At 40.7% G+C, this 13,159-nt stretch overlaps 1 protein-coding gene across 8 annotated transcripts in view; it reads left to right on the forward strand.

Moving 5' to 3' along the window:
* Positions 1 to 621: 621 nt before the first annotated feature.
* Positions 622 to 13,159, forward strand: part of LOC141927898 (phosphatidylinositol-binding clathrin assembly protein-like) — a 33,221-nt gene continuing 20,683 nt past the window's right edge. For 4 of the 8 annotated variants that reach the window (XM_074835280.1, XM_074835281.1, XM_074835282.1 and 1 more), the window contains exons 1-6: positions 625 to 1,114; positions 8,972 to 9,114; positions 11,670 to 11,745; positions 12,561 to 12,663; positions 12,847 to 12,940; positions 13,045 to 13,156. In XM_074835280.1, the coding sequence (XP_074691381.1) occupies positions 985 to 1,114; positions 8,972 to 9,114; positions 11,670 to 11,745; positions 12,561 to 12,663; positions 12,847 to 12,940; positions 13,045 to 13,156 (658 nt within the window). In that variant the 5' untranslated portion in view covers positions 625 to 984. Of the gene's footprint in view, positions 1,115 to 8,971; positions 9,115 to 11,669; positions 11,746 to 12,560; positions 12,664 to 12,846; positions 12,941 to 13,044; positions 13,157 to 13,159 lie in introns of all 8 variants that reach the window. The other 4 variants (XM_074835279.1, XM_074835283.1, XR_012624617.1 and 1 more) reach the window with 3 other exon arrangements.

Raw genomic sequence — 13,159 nt, forward strand, 5'->3', positions numbered from 1 at the left:
AACAACGCAACAGGCTCCGCAAGGGACCTCGGGCCCTTTCTTCTTAAGGATGTTGCTTCTGCAAATAAAGTCTGCAAAAGAAAATTCTTCCGAGGAGCTTTTATTCTTTCTCGCAACCCACAAGAGAGGGAGGGAGTTCCCTCCAGCACGCAGCAGTACCGTGAGCTCGTCCCACCAGCCTGCAGACGCCGGTGTGGCTGCAGGAGGCTCCGTGGCAGTACCCATCCCACAGAAAGGGACATGGAGGCTGCTGGGCCATTGCTCTGCCCGCACACGGCCCCCTGCACACCGGCGGCACCTCTCTTCCCACAGGGAACGCAGTGTCGGCCGACCGCTTTTTCTTTTTTATTTCTTAAATCCACCCGGAGAACAGCGAGCCGGCGGAGAAGGCGGCTCCCGCCGTGAGACCGAGAGGCCCCCGCGCCGCCGGGCGCTCGCTGACGTCGCGGGTGACGGAGGCGCCCCCCAGGGCACGCGGCCGCACCGAGCGCGCCTTCCCGCCACGCGCCCCCGCCGGGGGGCTGCAGCGCGCGCCGCCCAACCCTCGGGCGCGGGGCGGGCGGGAGCGGGGGGCGGGCGCGCGGTCACCTGACGCCGCCGCCGCGGCCGCCGCCATTTTGTCTGGGAGTGTAAATGTGAAAGGGAAAGCCGGAGCGCAGCCCGCGGGAGGAGGCAGAGGAGAGCGGGGCCGGGCGCGGCCAGCCGAGCCGGCGGGGCCGGGAGGCGAGGGGTCGCCGCCGCGCCGCAGAGCAGCGGGAAGAGCCCCGCCGTCGCCGCGGCGGCCGTCGAGAGGAGCCGGTGAGGCGGAGCCCGGCGAGGACTCGCCGGTCGCCCTCGCCGCATCGGAGGGGGCTGCCGGCGCCCTTCCCCGGGGACGCTGCGCTAGCCCCCACCCCGCCCCGGCCGCGGGGGAGCCGCTGCCCCGGCCTTGCTGCCCGCCGCGGCGGGTCCGCGGGGGGAGCCGCCGGCAGGGCCGCGCCGACGATGTCGGGGCAGTCGATCACCGACCGCATCACGGCGGCGCAGCACAGCGTCACCGGCTCGGCCGTCGCCAAAGCTGTCTGCAAGGCGACGACCCACGAGGTGATGGGCCCCAAGAAGAAGCACCTGGACTGTGAGTAGGACCCCGCGGTGGCCGCCTGCGGCCTGCGCCCCGGGGCGGGGGTTGGCTGGGGTGGGCCCGCCGTTGGCCCGCCGGCAGCCGCTGTGAACCGCGGGGCAGCCGCTGTGGGCTCGCAGCCCTCCTGCTGCGGGCGGTGGCGGCGGAGGGGAGAGCCAAGTGCGGCCGCTTGCACCTTGGAGAGCGGGGGGAGGGTGTCGCCTAAAGCTGGGTGAACCTGACTGGTTTGCTCTTCGAAACTTATTTTACACGTGGAAGGAGTGAGCTTTGTAACACCCTGTCGCGCCCGGGAAACAAAAATATTCCAACCTTGTGAACTCTTCCCGATGAGAGCTTCTTAGTTTATGTGCTCTGGATGCAGCAGTGCTTATTAATCCGGCACCTGGGGAAAAGGTGGATTAAGTGGTGTGCTCTTACTGTTGTGAGCAAGGAGTTAAAATTTTAAGCGCTCCTCCGTCCTTCTCTGTATCTGGTGGAGTGCAGCCGTTTAAATATTTCTGACGTTTCCCGAAAAATCATAGCTTGTCTTGCAGCTCTTGAAGCGAGGTAAAGGGAAGGGCGAAGGTGGACCAATACATCTCTCCAGAACGAGAGTATGTTGCCGCTGATATATTTAAACTTAATATGTTAAAACTCCTTTCTATGTACCAAAAGATGCAGAAAGCTACCCTTGATATTTACAGAAGTATCAGTGGTGTTGCTTTGCTTCAGGTTTTAGTAACTGGATAGCAGTTGAAGTTACTGTTTGCTCAAAAGTGCACTGAATGCTTCAAACCTTGTATGTGGTGCAGTTTACCCGTTCACTGTCTATTGACAGTGAAGTAAGCGTGTGTGTGTCCATTAGGGAGAGGAAAGAAGACATGAAGCTTTATGCTGGTTTCTTCAAAGTCAAGGGAGCAGGCTGGTAGTTTTGCAGGACTTGTTCAAGTTGGTGGTACTAAGGGGAGTCTGCTGTTCAAGCTTTCAGAAGAAGCATACTCGGTTGTATTGTTTGAGGATAGTTTGGCTCTCTGATGCTTGTCTGTTAATACAGACTTCTTGTGTGAGAGCTTTTGATGTAGATCAAAGTTAAAAACAACAAAATAGGTATCTCGTTTGTTACTGATCTGACCAAGTGGAATCCAGCTACGGTAGTGAATATTGTAGCCACTGTGTTGAAATTAAAAACCTTAAAATTGGGTAACTGGCAATTTTCTTTTTTTTTAAAGATACCTTTTTAAAGTTATCTTGTCTTGTGTCTGTGGTAGAACAACTTAATGAGGTAACCCTTGCATCCAGAAATGGCAACATAACAGGAAGCCAGAAAGTGGTGACAGTTTGCTCAATAGTTAGAAAGCTTTTGAAGCTTAAAAGGTACAGGATATTGTTTGAAGATGTCCTTAATGTCATCTGCTATAAGCTGCACCCACAAAACAAGAAAGTGGAAACCTGGAAAAAGTCTTGAGAACACCATAAACTGAGCTTGCCTTTGTCTGTCCTTGCCTTTTGAATATCCTTTGATACAAACCTGTTGAGAGCTGTCAGTCTCCCCTTCTGTCCAGATGAATTTTGTGTTTTGGTGTAATTCACTTTCTCAGACTTTGGTCTCAGACAAACAAAAAGCTTGTTGTTCTGACCTGGTATCTGAAATAGAGGAATGTGTTGGTGAGGTGGGGGAAAAAAGATGTGAAATATGGTACCACATATATCTCTGTAAGGGGTTAAAAAAAAAAATCCCAATGAACATTCTCCAGTCTTCATTGAGTATACCCAGGTGCTGCTTTTCAAACATCTGCTGGCCTTTCTGTGATACTTGTTATTTTTTCCCTTGTACACAAAACTTGTATTAAATGCAGGCAGGTAAGATACTAGTTTAAGTACTGTAATCTCTGGGAAAATCACACAACGTATTTTCAAAGATACGGTGCGAGTACTTTTCAACTCAAGTAAATTATGAAGGAAGACGTAGCTTGGATTTAATGCAAAACACTGGTAGTTGCACTTTGGTCGCTACATGTGTGTGTCATTCAAAATGCTACACCATCTGGTATTACTTGTAATTGCTGCTCAAGAAAAAGCTTCACCAAGAACATGTTTTTGAGAGCTGCTGTAGTTGCATCAGGGATTGTGGAGGAGTATCAGTTTGTGCACTCTATTCAGATTAATTCTTAAAATGCCCTTATTGCCAAGCTTCCTCAGCAAGAAAAACTATAATATTACAATATGGATATTTATGGAAAGATGTTACACATGCAGTGTGTGAACTAGTATTTAAGAGTTTTGGGTTTTGTCTGGCTACTAACTGCTGAGTTGTATTTTTCTTGAAGAGCAGAAAAAAACACAAAAAAACTCCCAAACCATAATCTATGTCAATGGGAATACTTGGGTTTTTTTCCTTTTAAATAGGTCACGGTGTCCTAAATAAGTCAGCAGATCTATTTCTGTAGTATTTTGTAATATTTTAGGATAATATAAAATGTTATACAGAGGCTGATCTTTTCTTTTAGTGGAGCACCTGAAGGTCTTCTCTTCTTTCCCAGTGTGGGTCCTCTCACTTCCCCTCAGCCTCCTGAGTTTGGGTTGCAGTGGAGTGGGGCTAGATGCTGCTTTTGGTGACGTATCTCTTCTTGACTAACTATTGAAAAGCCATAATAAAAAAGTAATAAATTAAAGCTGTAGCCAGGTTGGTAACTGGCAGAGTAGACTTTTGTGTAGACCAAATTTTAGGAAAATACAACCCCCTAAATTGATTGCATCTTAAATGTTTAAATGAACATAGTAATAAAGAAAAAAAACTTGTTTCACTTGTATACAGCCCACTTAAGAAGCGCAGGGGAGGGGAAGGTAGTTAATATTACTCATCAGAACTTAAAACTCCTGTACATATACAAACTTTGAAAGTCTTGTAAGAAGTGATAATTCGGGTACTGCAAAATTGTATTATGTAACAGAATTAAGCTCTTAAGCCTTTTGCTTTAGGAGAAAGTTCAGGTCTCCACAAAATCATCACAAACTTCTAAGTTTTGCCAATAACGTGATGTTATGACTATCAGTTTTGGGTTGTTTTTGTCCCTGTTCTTACTTTTCCAGCTAGAGCTCATGACTGTCAGGTGAATGCTGATGCAGTGTGGTTTTTGCAGAGATATGTAAGTTGTGATACAATAGGAAGAAATACTCTTGAACTCTCCTACAGGCAGTAAGGTGGCTGTCTTTAAGTTGAAGCTCTTTAGTTATCTGTGAAGATTTTCAGTACTGTAATTGAGGAAGTTTGACTTGAACAAAAAATAGTTAATGTTTTTGTAATCTATAAATGTGGGTTTTGTTTAGAAGTTGCTTAAAGCTTTTTAAAAAACTTTATGGGCCATCATGTATACTTGTTCAGTGGGGGAGTAAGACAGAATAGCTGAATTACATTGCTTCTGCTGAAGTAACTTAAGGTCAGATTTAGCCGTTATGTAAATGAAATTTAAAGATTGCTATTAAATCTGCACTATAAGAGCACATGGGCATAAAAATATTTCTTGCTATCAGTCAGGTGCTGTCTTTTAATTACATCTTCCAGCAAGAATTGTTGCATTCCTTAGGCTACATTGACAAAGTTTGCTGAAGTGGTTCTTTTGCTTTATATTTTTGTAATCTGTAGTTTATGGTGCAACTTCCAAAAAGAAAATGTAATTATTTTTTTTTCCAGGACTGCTAGGGTTAAGGAAAGTGGTCCTAATTCTTACATCTGTCCTAGAGCAGTTTGAGTCCTGTGACAAAACGGAAGAAATGTGGGAATATTAAACCATTATGGTTGTCTTTAACTTACGTATTTACAGTTCTCTTGAGAGAGATATTCCTGAATCAAGAAAATTATGACTTTCTTGTTACTTGAAAGTGGAAAAGTGTCAGGTTTTGTCAGTGCCTGGCTGATAATTTTACAAAAGCCTGAAATATATAATTTTTTTTCTAATATCTGGATTTATGCATGCTGCTCTCCAAAGAGTTGTATGGTTTCATAGATGATGTGCCAGTATTTCAGATAAGCTCTGGAAGAGACATTCTAATACTCTTCTAGGCAGTGAGATTTCTACAGCTTTTCCAGGCTGCTTGAAAATGCCTGTGGTACTCTTATGGTTTAAAGTGGTTTGACTTTTTTTTTTCTTTTCCTGCGTGATGTTAACATGTTTCTAAATTCCATTCTAGAAATAGCACCACAGTTTCCCTTGCTGCAGTTGAAATGATTCCTCTGGGTAATTGGCAAAATGCTTTGAGTTGTAAAGTGTTTATATAAGTAGTGTGATAAGAAAATGAGCATCACTTGCCCTACACATTTCCAGTTTTCACTGCCAACATCCATGTTGCAGTTGCCCAGCTGTCTCTCAGGTGCATGTGTTCCTTTATATTTCCGGATGTATGGTGTTAATAGCCTTTTCTTCCTTTGCTGCCAGCTGTAACAGATCCATACAGTTGTTTCTATGTAGATATTCCTATTGTAGACTTAGAAGAATCATAATAGAGAAATGACACTTGCTTTTTTTTATGCATCTCAATTACTAGTATTCAAATGTGATGATAGCTTTATTACTGGTTGTGAAATAATAATAGAAAAAATTGCCCTGAGTTGCCTTATTAAAGAGTCTTTTTAAACTTATATTTTTGCAAGACACTCTTAAAGTCCAGTTTTGGTCTATAAAATGCACTAACATTTTTTTCCCACTGTTCATTCTTAGTTTAGTATTTTAGAGGTGTTTTGTTTGCCTAGGTGTGTGTTCTTCTGTACTGGCAACTGTGGCTTATGTGTTTGTGCATTCAAGAAGATTTTGAAACCAAAGACCACAATTGTGCTAAGTGTCCTCAATAAAAATTGTCTTCAGGGGAGCCAGTATGTGTTGTCTCCAGCATGTGTCTAAAGTGCGTGGGACTTGCAGCTCACTCAGGTCCTCTAACCTCAAGCACAGCTTGAATTAGACTCTGAGTATTCCTTTTGGTTGCCTTTTAAAATGGTCAGGCTCGTACCTTACAGAAGCGAGTAGCACACGCTAGAAAACCTTACTAGCGCTTTTACAGAATTACTGGAACTGTGCTTTTCAATCACATGGAACCACACTGTAGAATAAAACAGTAACACATGAGCTTCTGAAATGCACCAGAGGTCTGTGAACTTCCACTCTATTACTGGCACTTGATGGAAGACTGCTTTGTAGGCCAAAGCAGAAGGCAGTTGATCCCTTTTGAAGGGGAGCATCATCTGGATGGTTTTTTGTGGTAATAAACCTTTATGATGGTATGATAAGCCAAAGGTTTTTTTTTTTTATGGATATGTGGCTTAAGGAGAGGTGATCAGTTACAACATTTGATATAGTTGCTAACAGGAGGATTTCTGTCACATTGTGCCTGAGCAGCACTACAAGAACACATTTGATACCAGTCTTAGACATAAGTATATGCAAGGGATCTCCCACGTGTTCAGCATCATCTTAGGGTGTACTGGAATAGCTGCTGGTAGTAGACCTTATCTGAGGGAAGGTGACAAGATCAAAGTCTCTGGAGAGTGCTGGCAAAATATGAATGAAATTAGCTTGGCTAATTTGACTTGAGAGCAGAAAGTTTTTTGTTTTTAATCTGATCTTCCCTCCTGGTTTCATCTATTCTTTAATAACCACTCTTAATATTGAAAATCTTCAGTGAAAAATTTGACTTGCTTAGTGGTCATGTGAAGAAAAAGGACTTCGTGCACAAATAATATTTTCAATAGGCTGTCTGTGTGGTCTTTGACCTTATCAGATCAATGGAATTTCTTTAACTGTTACCTAGTAGGTAACATATTATAGGTATGGCTAGGTACAGAGTTTGTGGAGGTTTTGTTGGCATTTTCGTTGGTTGGTGTTTAGAAACTGACAGTAGGACTTGGTAACAGTTCTGTAACATTTCTGTGGTGCTTACAGACACTTTGGTTACATGAAGAATACTAAGCAAGATCTAACAGCAGTGGCTTTATAATGCTTGCTTATAAACTGATTTGGTTTAGGAAGACTTACTTGCCTTAATGTGTTTTGAAAGAATTAGAAATGGCATAACAAAGTTCTCATTCAGTGGATGAGGCTGTTGAATTAAAATTCAAGTTTTCTCTATTTATAAATTATGGAATTGGGGCAATAATTGTCTATGGACTGTTTGGTTTTCTACAAATTTTAAAGTACTACTTAATTTGACACAGCATCTGATGATGATACAGCCATGAGTGGTGAACAGCATCTATCAAATGACTTGGTTTTGAGAATCTTCACGTTTGTAAATACTGAAATACTTTAATACTACTCAACAATAAGGTTTTGATGTACAGCTTAAAACTCTTCAGGGCTCTTCTTTTTATGCAGTTATTTCAGCATTTTTGTATGTTACTAATGAGGATGAAGGTTTTCATCCCAACTTGTCTTTTGTCCATATTTGGAAACCTTTGACATCAGAATGAAATTAGTAACTTACTAGAATTTGCATTTTATAGCTTTCTACCTCGACAAGATACTATCTAAAACTCTTCACTCTGTTAAAATTACTCTGGTTATTAAATTATTCAAACAGTGATGCTTAATCAAAGGACTTTATGTTCTTTATAAACAGACCTTTAATTAAGATACATCTGTAATATATTCTGTGCACTAGAACAGGTATAAATTCTAAGTGCAATATTTATATGAAGCATTTTGTCCTAAACTATCAGTGTGTGATCTCAAAGTTCATGTTTAAATGGCTTGTGATAATGTAGTCTGTCCTCACCATGCTGCTAAGAAGACAAAGAAGTTGGCTGTTTCAGTATTCAGTTGTTGCCCAACTTCCCAAGCACCTGCCCTTCTTCAAGTGCTTATACAGACAAACCACATAAACAGCAATGCTGCTCTGCAACCAACAGGCTGCTCGCAGACTTGGCTTAAGAGGCCACAAAGGAAGCTTTTCAAACTGGATGTTTGTTTTACTGGCCTTGCCCAGTCCTTAAGGTGTACTTTGATCACACCTGAGCCAGATTTAGCTCAGAGAGAGAATGAATGCCTAATGTGCATGTCTTGAGGGGTTTAGAATAGTCCTGGATTCAGTTCTTTGCTCTCCTCTCAGCAAGTGCCTTCACTAGCATTCCCAGGCAGGATTTTTACCCATGTATCTGCTGGAGCCTGTTCTGGTTTTGTACCGATACTCAGGCAGAGACTTGAAGCTCGCTGTCTCTGACCTCCCAAGTTAATGTTCTACTACTGAGTTTATAATCAGTATTGGACACAAAGAGCCTTTTTTGTACAAAAGTCTGAGACATGCCATGATCCACCACAAAATACTCAGTAGGTTGGTGATTAGGTTGTTTTAGCAAAGTGGAAAGGTATGTAGATGCAACTTCTTGCTCTTAATTCTTGAAGAGGCTTATTACAGGTATATAGCATCTCATTTGCTGTCATGTGTGTCAGTACTCAGGCTTAGGTCGGAATTGCAGGGTACTTGCTGCCTATTGATTTCATGAGGTATAGATGTCTCAGCTTTTCCTTGCTTCTCTGATTTTTCATTTGTTTGGTTAGATTGAGTGGCTTCAGGCATTGAGCATTCAGAAGATCTGCACTGGCTTTCAGACAGTAATTTGGGCATAGAGTTTCTACTGGAGCAGGTTATTTATTGATGAGATACTGGGACTCCATTAACTTATTGAAATGCCTTTGAAGTTCATACTTGGAGTCTTTCAGTAAAATGCAGTGAATTTGAGCGAGGAATGTGAAATAGCTCAATTATTTCTTAAACCAATGCTTCCAGTGTGAATTCCTAATGTTAAAAACACAAAATAACATGATGATCCTCTTTGAGCATATAACTCATTGTAATGCTTTGATTTTTTTTTTTTTTTTGATTTAGATCTAATACAGTGCACAAATGAAATGAATGTGAATATTCCACAGTTGGCAGACACACTCTTCGAGAGAACTGCGAACAGTAGCTGGGTTGTAGTTTTCAAAGCTCTAATCACAACACACCACCTCATGATGTATGGAAACGAGGTAAGACATGATTACTTCTGTTAAAGCTTCCTTGACAGTGTTTTAAAAAAGTTCTGATGAGCTTTTACTTCATTAGGCTAGTGCTTATCAGTAAGAGCCCAGCAAAAGTCTTGTTAGCACTCCGTAAGTGTGCAGCCAACCTATTAACAAATAAGAATACTTACTAAAGGCAGGAGGAATATGGTGGCTAGAATATTTGATCTGTCAAATCGTCGTATAATGGGCTAAATCTTCATATATTGTTGCCATTAACATTCTTCCAAAACAGGTTTCTATTGCATTTAGTTCGCTTAAATTATTTCATCAGTTTTCTAAAGCTTCCCAGACAATAACATGGCATTAGAAATGTAGCCTCTCTTACAGTCCTTCCATTAAAAAATAAACTTTTCTTGGTCAAGTGACAGTTTAGTCCTGAACGTAGGTGTGTAGTCATTCTCCCAGAAAATGACTGTTGGCTACAGGTAATACTGAAATGATGATTCTTAAATATAATGCTTGCAGCCATTAAACTGCTCTGAAGACTTTTGTGTTGCCTCCTCTCTCCAAAGCTCTGTGAACTTAATTGAAATAACTTGTAAAACATAGCGTGCTCTTTGTTAACACTTCCCCAAGTTACTTATGTGCTTACATTGTAGTTTCAACAGATAATATGCGGAAATAAAAAGGTGATATCAAGTAGAATTCACTATTTATTCCAAGTATAAAGCTAAACTGAATGGTGTAAATCAGTTTGTATATTTTTTTATTCTTTCTTCTTCCAATAAAGCTCATATCTACACACTGAAACTGGAAAGAAAAAAAGCAAACAACTGAACCATAGGAAAAAATCAAAACTTAGAAGTTGTGGGCTACCAGTCAGTATCTGTTTGCCCATACAGCGTTTTGTAGTAGCAGAAGAGTTGAATTTTTATGTTTGTACCAAAACTGCTTCTCAGCTTTGAATGGGTGCATTTGAAACTTCAGAAAGAGTTCCTTTATACCTGCTGAGATAATGTAGCTGGAACACTAGTTCTGTCATTTCAGGTGGAACTTGAGTGTACTCCTCACTCTCCTAATATGTGAAAAGAGGCCTTTTTCTTAAACAGATGAAAAATTATCAGCTGTTGGGCTTCTATTTTAAGTACAAGTAAATATAGCAGAAGGTCAAAATGTTGTCTGAGCAATCACTGTCTTGCAGTTTCTTGTTCAACACGACTACCTGTTTCTTGTGATGAAGTTTAGGGTAAAATGGGTTAAAACTCCTCTTGCCTGTGCATTGTGCAATGCAGGACCCCTGACATCTGGAGAGTGAGAGTTAGCCTTGGCCCTTTTAAAATGAGATTCAGAACAGTAGCTAACTTTGAAATGTGTATAGACACCTTTTGAATATCACTGTTCTGTTCCTGATCGTGTTCCAACTGTTTTTCTTCTGTATCTGTTTGAATGCAGTACTAAGATGTACAAAGACCAGATAAACCGAGTGGAAAACAATAAAAAGTTAAAACAGTGCCAGAACTATTGGTAGGCAAGCTGCGTGTTGTAGACTTGTATGAACTCCATAGCTATAGACTGAAAACACATACAGAGTTACTGATGAGGTGGTACGTGACAAGTTGGGGAATCATTCGGAAGGTGAAAGTACTGCTTTCAGTTTAAATAGTACCGGTGAGAAGAATTTTCTTGTTGCTGTGCTAAGCCCTCATTACAGCTCCCAAAGAGCAGGTGTTATATGGAGCCTGACTGGAAAAAAAAATGCTAGTTTTGTGGGGTGTGATATAGTCAAACCTGGCAGACAGGTGGATTTCCACCATGAAAGGTGAAGGAACAGGCCCTGCATGCTGTGGCAGCAGAGGGATTCAGATCAAAGCTGTAACGAGTCCCTTAAGCCATACTGATCATAATCCTCTTTTATGGACTAGAACACTTACAAAGAAGCAAGAAAGTCAAGAAATCACAATCACAGGAGATCTGTGTGGAACAGTGGCAGAGAAACTTTTAAAACTACCTTGCTGTCTGGATGTGTTTGTCTCTTACAGAGCCAGCTATTATTTGTCAAAGCTTAAATGCTATTTAGTCAGATCATTACATTATAACATACATATTTTTATGTATGTATATATAGCCCCAGTGCTGCTGCTCAACATGTTTTCAGAAGCTTTTTTGTTACTAATTACTATTAAACTTTGTAACTAAATCTGTCTCCTACTTCTACAGCAGCAGTAGAGCTATGCAAACCTTGGGAGCTTGGGCGATGCAAGTGGTATCTTTGTTTTGTTTTCCAGCTTGTTTGTTCTAAACTACAAAGTTAAACTAAGCAGCTTCCTCTAAGATTATTCGTCTTTTGTTCATGGGCAGTTAATTTAAATTTATATTTTTGCCCAACAGAGTTTTGGATTTCAGAGGCTTTGCTAATCAGTAGTTTCAAGTTTTCCTTTAAATTTTTCCCTTTTGATTAGTTTCTATTGTTGATAGAGGCTACTAGAAACAGTTACAATGAAAGTGTAGTTTTCCTGTAATATGCTTAAATGTTTTGACTCTCACAACAATGATATTCTCAACTTTTCCTTCACCAACAGCGCTTTATCCAGTATCTTGCATCCCGAAACACTTTGTTCAATTTAAATAACTACCTGGACAAAAGTGCCATGCAGGGTAAGGATCTTTCACTAAAGGAAATAACTCCACTGTCTTTTTTGCTCTGTGGTAGTGCCTGTGTCAGTGCACTCCAGGAGACAAATGACTTTTAAATGAAAGGGTATTATGATTTATATTGCATGAGTCACTAAAGAATATCCAACCAAGAATGTAGACACAAAAGGAAAGTGAGATTCTTGAGTTACCTAGCTGAGTGCTAGAAATCTGTCTGTAAGGTATGTATCATGTGCATACATAGCTGTAAATTTAAAAAAGTGAACTCTTAATGCTGTCAAGAATAAACCTGATGAATATTAACATAATGATCTATTATTTGCTGTTGCATTTTAGTGTCTTAGGAGTAACTGTTTACTGTTAAGATGCATGGAATGGTAACTAGGATGTGCTGTATAAATAGAGAGAACTCCTTCAAATCTCTGAGAAGTCTTTTAATTACTTGCCAGTGGTAGAAAATGTTTTTGAGGCATTGCAGATAAGTTAAAATCTTCAGCATTTTACTAGGAATACATTTTTAGTCTAATTTCAAGTACCTCTTAGTAAGAGCTACTTGGTTCTTGCCTAATATTTTAATGTGTTTAGGTGCTTATTCTCATAATTGCAATGGATGCTTTCCTAATCTTAGCAGGTTGGAAAGAAACTGTAACATTACATCTCAAGGTGAAAAACAGTGAATCTCAAGAATCTGGAAAGTGCCTATGAAGAGCTTTTTATGCAGGTTGATGTAAAATGGGCTAGTATGAGAATAGTTCTTGAACTTGAAAGAAACTGTACTCCTTTGAAATGTCTAACTTTTATAAATGCTTAACTCTTAGGCTATGATATGTCTACCTTCATTAGGCGATATAGCAGATACTTGAATGAAAAAGCACTTTCATATAGACTTGTAGCAGTTGACTTCACCAAAATGAAAAGAGGGTAAGACCCGTTACTGCTTCTTTTGTTTGGTCTTTCATATTGAGGGGGAGGGAAATACCAGTTGTTCTTGAGCTTATAGATTGGTGTTCCTTTTAGCCCTTTGAAGCAATATAGTATTCTTGAAATAGCGTAATATGCTGAAGCCTTTTGGTAACTTGTAAACATGTGTCTTCTACTCTGTAGGATAGATGGAGTGATGCGAACCATGAATGCTGAAAAGCTTCTGAAAACCCTTCCAATCATACAGAACCAGCTTGATGCACTCCTTGATTTTGATGTAAGTACTTTAAGCTCAGTGTTAGGTAACACACTCTCGTTTTGAAGTGAGAGTTTAATTATTTTATTAAATACTAATTTACTTTCTTGTTGCTTTCTACACAGGCAAATCCAAATGAACTAACAAATGGTGTTATAAATGCTGCCTTTATGCTCCTCTTTAAAGATTCCATTAGACTTTTTGCAGCATACAATGAGGGGATTATTAATCTTTTAGGTA

The sequence above is a fragment of the Strix aluco genome, chromosome 10 (assembly GCF_031877795.1).
Source record: "Strix aluco isolate bStrAlu1 chromosome 10, bStrAlu1.hap1, whole genome shotgun sequence".
In the NCBI taxonomy this organism is placed as follows: Eukaryota; Metazoa; Chordata; class Aves; order Strigiformes; family Strigidae; genus Strix; species Strix aluco.